The 8,464-nt window shown below is 43.8% G+C and overlaps 2 protein-coding genes across 3 annotated transcripts in view; one reads left to right on the top strand and one right to left on the bottom strand.

The window, feature by feature from the left end:
* LOC131877133 (lachesin-like) overlaps positions 1 to 7,552 on the top strand; it is a 55,036-nt gene extending 47,484 nt beyond the window's left edge. For both annotated transcript variants that reach the window (XM_059222727.1, XM_059222726.1), the window contains exons 4-8: positions 1,718 to 1,879; positions 4,593 to 4,727; positions 4,927 to 5,020; positions 5,099 to 5,215; positions 6,029 to 7,552. In XM_059222727.1, coding sequence (XP_059078710.1) covers positions 1,718 to 1,879; positions 4,593 to 4,727; positions 4,927 to 5,020; positions 5,099 to 5,215; positions 6,029 to 6,246 — 726 coding nt within the window. In that variant the 3' untranslated portion in view covers positions 6,247 to 7,552. The remainder of the gene's footprint in view (positions 1 to 1,717; positions 1,880 to 4,592; positions 4,728 to 4,926; positions 5,021 to 5,098; positions 5,216 to 6,028) is intronic.
* On the bottom strand, positions 3,088 to 4,440 carry LOC131877132 (speckle-type POZ protein B-like). The gene has a single exon (XM_059222725.1). It carries the CDS (start codon positions 4,376 to 4,378, stop codon positions 3,305 to 3,307), a length of 1,074 nt encoding a protein of 357 aa, XP_059078708.1. The 5' UTR covers positions 4,379 to 4,440; the 3' UTR covers positions 3,088 to 3,304.
* Positions 7,553 to 8,464: the final 912 nt, after the last annotated feature.

Genomic DNA, 8,464 nt, shown 5'->3' with positions numbered 1-8,464 from the left:
TGTATTCCAGTTTACTGCAGTACATTCAAGGGCGTCGTTTCGCGGCTGAAGAGGATGGGAGGAAAGAAATCTTGCTCATGAAGAGTGTGAAGAGTGAGTCCACCCCGAGCTCTAAGTAGGTCCTAAGAGAGAGCTAAAAAGCCTTTTGAGTTCCACCACGTTGACCACCGACGCCATTTGTTTAGGGTTTGTATGCGTCCTCGAGGTGTGGGAACACCAGCTAAAAACTGCTCTCCTCACAACTAGCTAGTGTTGTGAAAGAAAGTGACGGTGTGTCAAGGAGCGAGTACTTCATATTCCTTTATTGGCCTTGGCCTTTCCTTGATGGTTGAGACAAGCCATTTCTGATCGCGAATGCACAATGCACCCGATCTATGATTGAATCCAGAGTAGCTACCCACCAGGATCGTTCCGGAACAGTTCTCCGCTTGCATGGACCGACGAGTGATGAAATGGAAGCAATCCTCCTCCCCCTGCATTGTTAGGAGTCATTTTCATCCAAGCTTCAGGCGCTTTTGCCAGTTGGGCATTGGATCACGGAAACCTAATACGATATTCACCTTATCCTCATGCTGCCATGGACTTTACGGTGTCTGGGTTTCACCAATTAGGAGGAACTTATTCCCCTCCGGGCTTTAACAGCTCCATCCAATCCAAGCCCGCAGGCTAGATATTTGAGACGAGCATGCTTTCTTACCATTGTCAATTCTGCAATCCTATTTTGGGGACGCTGATCATGAAGCTTTACCAAGGGTTCCATTCTTTAAAATTGGAGGTTTCAAACCAATCTAAACATGGAAAGCTGACCTTCTAAACCATTATCAAACCCACATTGCAAGCCAGTAGAGAAAGTCTAATATTTTTCCCCTTTGGCACAGTTTTGTGTAAATACTAGATAAACACTGGTATACTGAACAATCAGGAAACGCATTTCGATTCAAATGAATAGACGCTCAGCGTGGGTTCGATTCTTAGTAAAGTGGCGATGTGTGTTTTGAATTGATAGGTACAATAGCGACTGTCCTTTGGGAGAACCCTAGAGAAAGATGCTCCCAGGCCACTTGGGAACAAGAACGAATACCCTGGAGTGCAGTTTTGTAACTACAAACGGCTGAATCTAGTCGTAATCATTTAGAGAGCGCTGTCTTATGAAAAGCGGACCACCCAATGTCACAGAGGTTGCGTGAATATTCGTGAACCTAATAGAATCAATTCTTATCAGATTTCAAACCATTGTTGCTTTCATTGTACAGATGTACTACCTGCAATGATTCCCGAGGGCGAGGTAATAATTAATGTTGACTGTGACGATGCAGCGGGAATATCCATCAATTGGAACACCCATCATCAGCGAGAGGGCTACCATCTGACTTCGTAACAATCAAACAAACAATCCAAGATTGATGTAACAGTTAACCAACAACCTAATATGGGTCTATCTATGCCATTGGTACAAGTTCGGTCGTTTTATTTGAATCAATAGCTGACTCAATGGTAAATAGCATACTTTATACCCAGCTCAAGACACCCATCCCTGGTTGGTATTTTCCGAGCACAAGCGCACCTTTTTCTCATTTTAAGTTAATGAAAGCGGGACACCAAAAAATGCTCTCTCTCGCCCTTGCCCTCGTCCTGTCCCCCTCTTTTTTGCCCTTGCCAAGTGAGTTCCTAACCATCAAGTTAGACCATAATTCATTCATATTTCACTTTTTTTCAGGTCTCGTGGATCCGTCGACGGGACATGCATATCTTAACCGTGGACCAAGCCGTGTTCACCAAGGACGCGAGATTCCTCATGCATCACTTGCCAGAGAGCAGTCAATGGACTCTTATGATCAAGTATTTGCAGAAAAGGGACGAGGGAACGTATGTGTGCCAGGTAAGCGGGAAATCCAAGGGGGATTTATCTTGGAAGGGGGAAGAAGAGTTTGGTGGTTTTATTGATCCTTTTATGACTTTATCAAGAATTGGCTCGAGAGGACAAAATCCAGGAGAATCCTCGGTGGGAACGTCATTTGGTTAACCATCAAATACGCGTTTGTTTCCGGTTCAATGACTTGGATTTCGAAATCCATGCTCCCAAATTTTATAGAGAAGGGTCTACTTTTGATTTAAGTGGGGGTGCGGCGTGGTGTGGCCAGAACCACACAGGAAATGATCCATCTTCCATTGCCTAGTTCCACTTTCGTCTCCATGTGCTTGGAGCGGACCTAATTGATATCGTGGCAAATGGCGGAAGCGCCTTTCCAATTTCTGGGTCGGTGACAAACAGCTTTGGAAACACCTGGCCAACATGGAACATCCATCGACTTAAGCGCCGTCAAAGTGCAAATGGTTAGAAAGCCTGATGAGTAGGGAAACTCAGGATGGAACAAATACCAGTGGACTTGATAACGTGGAAGATGTGCAAGGACTAGATCATAGTCTGTTGCTTTGGATGCGTTTGGTGGGGAATCTATTTTCCCCATCAAGACTTACTACAGTAAAAGAGACGATGTGACAGTCTTAAGACAGACCAAGCCGATGGGCATACGTAGACATGAATAAGTGGCCTCTTCAAACTCTCAGAATGTTACCGAAAAATCCTATTTTGGGAGAAGACTTCGGAATATGTCAGATGCTGAAGTTCACGCAATTTGATATACAAGACCTATGAGAATCTTGTTTGTAAGACGTTCTATGATGCATCTCTTGGATAAATTAAGAACTCGTCTGAAGCTTGCTTTGAAACCTCGTGTCGCCTCAAGCTCTTTGGAAGACGCACCCTGAGAAAGCTTGGATGTTCCAAACAAAGACCCACTTCTTCTTTTAGCAAGAAACAGACCCAAACTTACCAGCCAAAGAAGATTGGGTGCTCAAGCTTGGCGGAAAAAGTCGAGCGCAAAATTTCAAGGCATTCGTTATCTCACTTTATGATCAACTTTTTTTGTCCTCTATCAAAAGTCGAGACTTAAATTTATGCGCACATTACCTCAGGCACCCTAAAGAGGCAATTCTGAAGACATAGGGATGCCAAATACATTCATTTCCACGGGCTCTTTTAAGGCCAAATGACAGGCCACTCATTCACATAAAATTAGCCATTAGTTTATCAACTTTAACTAGCTCTCCAAGTTTTATTGAGCTCAGTTTCAGCGCAGTTTCGAGCCCATATCATTCAATGCGAATTCCCTAATATCTTCATAGATGAAACGGTTGTTTCAAGCCGTCTGTCGCAAATGGAGTGTAACGAGCGTCGTCTTATCTGTTCCAGACAGACTTGTCTCAAGTCAAGTAGGGTTCCCTTCTTGCCCTTTGTCAAGTCTCAAAGTAATTCACCCAAGACTTCATCCACCAAGTTGCCGAAATTTTGGGTGAGCTCCTTCCACCCTGCACTTGAACGCACTGATTGGATGTTTCGTAGAATGAAATCCATAGCAGCCTCTTTCAAGGTATTGGATTGGACTCGATCCCCTAGGATCAAGACCTCGCTCACATTCATCACGTTAATTTGTTGGACGGCCCGTTGAACGGCCAAGATCTTCAGGTTTTCCAAGTTGTATTTCTCGGCCGCATATATGAGGTTGATGGCCAAGCCTTCAAAGTCCACCACTTTGTCCTTGTAAACAAAATCGAGCACTTTTTCAAGAGTGTCAGGGTCGATGTCCTCGATCTTGACCTCGTTGGAAATCGCTTCAGAACTGTTTTCTTGGGAGAACATGGCCTCGAACACTTCGGAACAAGAGGCCAACATGTGCTTGTGACAGGGGAACCGAAGGCCTTGGCTTACAAGGTAAATGTCCGGATAGGACTCTCTGGATAAACGCTGACTTAGAGCCTTGGACACATCCAGACTCTGGTCCTCTCGTTTGTAGGATCGCTTTGGGATTCGATCTCCGAGATTGAGTGTTAGATGACTGCGAAGAACTAAGGCACCGCTTTCGCATAAATAGGTTCTCGGATCGTCCAAGCACAGAAATTTCTCCACATACCAACTCCGAACCCCACTTGAGTGCATTTGATTGTCTTCCGACTCCTTGATGGGATGTTCAAAGTCGTCGAGGATGGTGAATTGACACTTCCCTTTGGGTTGAAACTCCACCGAACGATCCTGTTTGAGGCCCTTGGCATGAAGTCGCACTGCAATGAACGGACAGTTGATTTGCAAGAGTTTTCCATTGACATCATAGAGCTCGAATCGATCAAACTTGACTTCCATTTGAAAGATCATTGTCAGCTTCGGATCGGACGGATGAATATTTCCGAATTCGCTGGAAAAGAGCGACTCTTTGTGGAAAAGGCCACTTTCAATCCGGGACGCAAAATCATCAATGACGAAGATGTGTTCCACTTCCGAGATCAGGGGCTCCAAATAACTGTAGGTGCCGTTGCCTTTCATTTTTTGAACTGTCCCAACCCTTGAAACAATTGCTAGGATATGAGCAGGTTATGCTGCATGAGGTTGGGCGTAATCTCTCTCGGGTGTCCAGGATAGCCAAGATAAGGCTTGTTGCCTCGATCAATTGAATGACGTCCCTGAATTGTAGAGCTGACTAACACTATAGCCCTCAAAAGGATAAACATGAACAACGTCATGGCTTTGATCATTTTAGGTCAGCACCCAAACGGGCGTGAAATCCCATTATTTCAACCTTTTGGTGACAGTGCCCACGGCGTTCATTTTGGGCAGTGACGAATACCACACTCAAGCCGGGAATGCCATCTCCTTAGTTTGTATCATCGAAAATGTAAGTCTTGACAAATCCATTAAATAAATGAACACTTTGACGTCATGAAATGAAATTGTATTAAAACGCGTTAATGTTTCTTTCATCAAGAAAGTGCCTGACATATTTACCTCACTTTTTTTATTTGATCTTGTAAAATAACGGATTGTCACGCATATAGTCTCATAAAAGGAACGTGTTCCTCTTTTATCTTCTATAGAGTATGGACCCGCCTCAATATGTGTTTTGGTATCACAATGACCAACTGATCAATTATGACCGAGTGAGCCGGATATCCATCAAAACCGATCCAGGTTCGTGTGACAAGTGTATCATTATCTTCCAACCATTCAGGTCTAACCTTCTTTCACTTTCGCTCTCATTCCCTATAGGTCCGAAAACTCACACTCGACTCATCATCAACGATGTGATCAAAGAGGATTCCGGGAACTACACTTGCACCGCTCCCAATACCAAGCCATCGACCATTGACGTCTATGTGTCTCCAGGTGAGGTTCAGGTTGCGTTGTGCCCATTTTTGATCCAACCCGGTAACGACAGTTCCAACTGGACACCCACCCGTTTAGATTAACTCCTGGGCAATCCCGATTCACGAGGCATGAATTTAAATTTCTGCTGAGTGGTTCATTCCTTCATTCCTGCGTTCACAGGCAAGATAGATAGATAGATATAGAGTGGATGGAGATCCAGAGGTTGTCACAAAAGGGCTCCCACCTAACTGGTTAAGGTCCAAGGTTGGAACTTTTAGTGCCAGCATCCATCCTTAACGCTTTTCGTCCTTCTTTCCTGTGTCTGTCTGTCGTCTTGGTTGTGCTTTTATGGGCGTGCAACCCAGTTCAAGCGTCGCACAATAGTACGGAGAAACTCCTCTATCCTATACTGGAGAAGAGCGAAACCGAGGATCGTGTCCAGAATCACTAATTTTCAACTCCATTCAAGAGACGACAACGGAGATGGTAGTCTATCATTGGATTTAAAGGTGCCCTACTACCATGATGGCTTATTGGCCAGGCAGAGAGGAGGAACAGAGCTTTTTGCCTGAGTCAAAAAGTTCCGCTAAACGCTGAACCAGAAAGTATCCCCACACCGGCAACCCTATCGGTAGCTTTGGTTTTCATGAACATTTTTTCTCATCTAGCTGAGGTAATTAATGGTCGTACCTCATTCTTGCAGCCACGTTTTTTTGTTTGAAAAGCCTTAAGAAAAACATCAAAATTATGTATTTGTGTTGATTAAAAATACATATTTCAACAGTAACAACAATATTGAACGCACAAGAGATCCTTTACTCTTGATTCCAGGCGACAAGACCTTGTCATTGAGTGACCACAGTCACGCCTCATCGCCTCATCACGCATTGCAGTCACCCCACCTCCTTCTCGTTCAATGGGCCTCCATTTGGATAGCCATCTTTCTGGTCGGAGGATCGTCTTTTCTGCATTCCTCGTCACCCAACCCAGATCATCATCCCCTGTCCACGCGATCCTTATCACAATCATCAACTTTGAATCCAAGATGAGAAACGGGACCTCATTTCCGTCGAAAAAAAACCAGTCCTTGGCAAAACGGCGTTCTACGTTCTACGTTCTATTCTTCGCGATCGGAATGACCAGAAAACTTTGCATTCAGCAAAAAACTTATAGAAACGCTTTCCGTAGTCTTTGAGCGTGGTCGATTCGCCGCTCGTTCAATGTGCGTATTAACGAGATTGGAACGGTCTCTGGCACAGGAAATCTGTGGATGAGTAACCCACTTTCCCAATGTCTTGCTTTACTGAGTTCCAAGACAAGTGGGCACAGAGAAAGGAACAAAGGACGCTCATCCATGTGTCCTTGAAGGTGTGGGCGCACATTTCCACCCGGCAACCCCGGCCAAAACACAATAGAAACTTTCATGAATCATTAGCTACAAGCACCTTTAGTTACTCACCCTCGATGCCAGAACGAATGTCAGAAAGAAAGACTCTTCGTGTTTTTGGTTCACAGCATAACCAACCGATCTGTCTACCCTCTAGTCTACCCTATGTTGTAGTTCATTTCATGTGAAATTGTCATTGTGACTGAGGCAATCTCATCCACTCAAAGAACGGATTCTTCCGCCGAAACAAAGACGACAAGTGAATGAAAACAAAACGGCAGCACTGCTAGCTCTGCATCTGCCTAGTGGGCTTTCAAGCCAGAACTGTGAAGGACTCATGTGAAAGTAAACAGAAGTACTCTTTTGCCGCAATGAGTTTGCCTTTGCTCACTCATTGCACTGGATAATTTCGAGATCAACGAAAACGATGGGGCAACAAGGAACAATGCCAAAAAGCAGTTAACGGACGAACCTCTCCTTTCACCCTGCCTGTCTCCAGCTCTACAAGCAATGGTTGATAGTGCCTTGTTCTCATTCTTATGAGTTGTTCGCAGAGAGCGAGAAGAATCCTGCAATTCAGTGGGTCCTTTCTCTTTCTCTCTGTTTCGGCCACAAATGTTGAAGGAGCGAATTCCTTGTTGACCTAACCTCACTTGAGGTCTATCCAATTGGAAGTTTGTGGAATTTGAGTGGATCTCTTCAATTTGATTGCCAAGTTATGTCATAAAATGGGATGGATGAGATTGAATTTGAATTTCGATAATTGATATGACCTCAATATGTACTTACATGTTACTCACCTTTCACTTAGCGTACGTAGAGATATTATTGGTGTCTGCAGGTTGGCTTTGCAAAAATGCTCCCATCTGTCTTCAAGATTTTAAATTAAATAGCCATCAACAAATTCGCGTGATTTTGGAAATAGAACCATCTATTCATCAATAAATTGTCTAATGACACGGCTGCAATCATGTGACACATTTTATTGACTTATTCCAACCACAGACCATTTGATGACTAGACCTCGCATAACGCGAGGAAAAATGCGAACACTTGCCTTCATCAGCTGGTACACAAACTTTGGTGTTCAGTGACTCATGCTTTTTCTTTGGCCAGCGTGGCCGGATTCTGAGTGAGTTTGTGACCTAGCGGTTGTAGGTCGTTAGTACTGATCTGGTAGTCACTTGCCTCTTTTTGGGGGTACAGAGTTGTTGACGCAAAATCCATTTTCCTCTGCACTGAGGTCGGGCCAATGCGACATCTAGTCGTTATTTGATCTGTGATTCCAACCCATTATTACTGGAGGTGAAAAGATGCAAACTTCAAGATGACCCAATATTGCCACGATACACTAATAACAAAAAATCTACTCTTTTCATATATTTTTTTCACTTGACCCCTCCCTGAAATCCTAAAACTCTCTACTGATGGGTATTAAAGAAAGCAATGGAAAGGCTCCGAAAACGCATTTCGTGTGATTGGTTCAAGTTGTCAAACTCACATTAGCGCGATAAAGTGAGAGCTTGTTGGAGGCACAGTACTTGATGAACTCGTCAGTTCTGTCTTTGACTTTACAAAAAGTTCTGGACAGACATAAGACAATTTGAATCTCAGGACTTACTTTCTCCACTTACTCATTCACTTTAGACACACTCACATGCCATTACGAAATTATCTGGAGTGCATCAATTTCGGTTTTGTGTCGATAACTTATGCCATATTCATGTGAAAGTAGCTATCATGTATTAATTATTTGTAGAATGCGCGCTAATGTAGACTGTGATTATCCGTGACCGAGTGTGAACTTAATTTTAATACCACTTTCAGGGTTTTCCAAGACACTTCATCTGATTTTTTGATGTTAATTGGCCGGATCTGAT

The sequence above is a fragment of the Tigriopus californicus genome, chromosome 2 (genome assembly GCF_007210705.1).
Source record: "Tigriopus californicus strain San Diego chromosome 2, Tcal_SD_v2.1, whole genome shotgun sequence".
NCBI lineage: Eukaryota > Metazoa > Arthropoda > Copepoda > Harpacticoida > Harpacticidae > Tigriopus > Tigriopus californicus.
This window is presented reverse-complemented; position numbering and strand designations above follow the sequence as displayed.

Coding starts and splice junctions, on each gene's coding strand:
- LOC131877132 (XM_059222725.1), bottom strand. CDS start 4,378: ATGAAAGGCAACGGCACCTACAGTTATTTGGAGCCCCTGATCTCGGAA.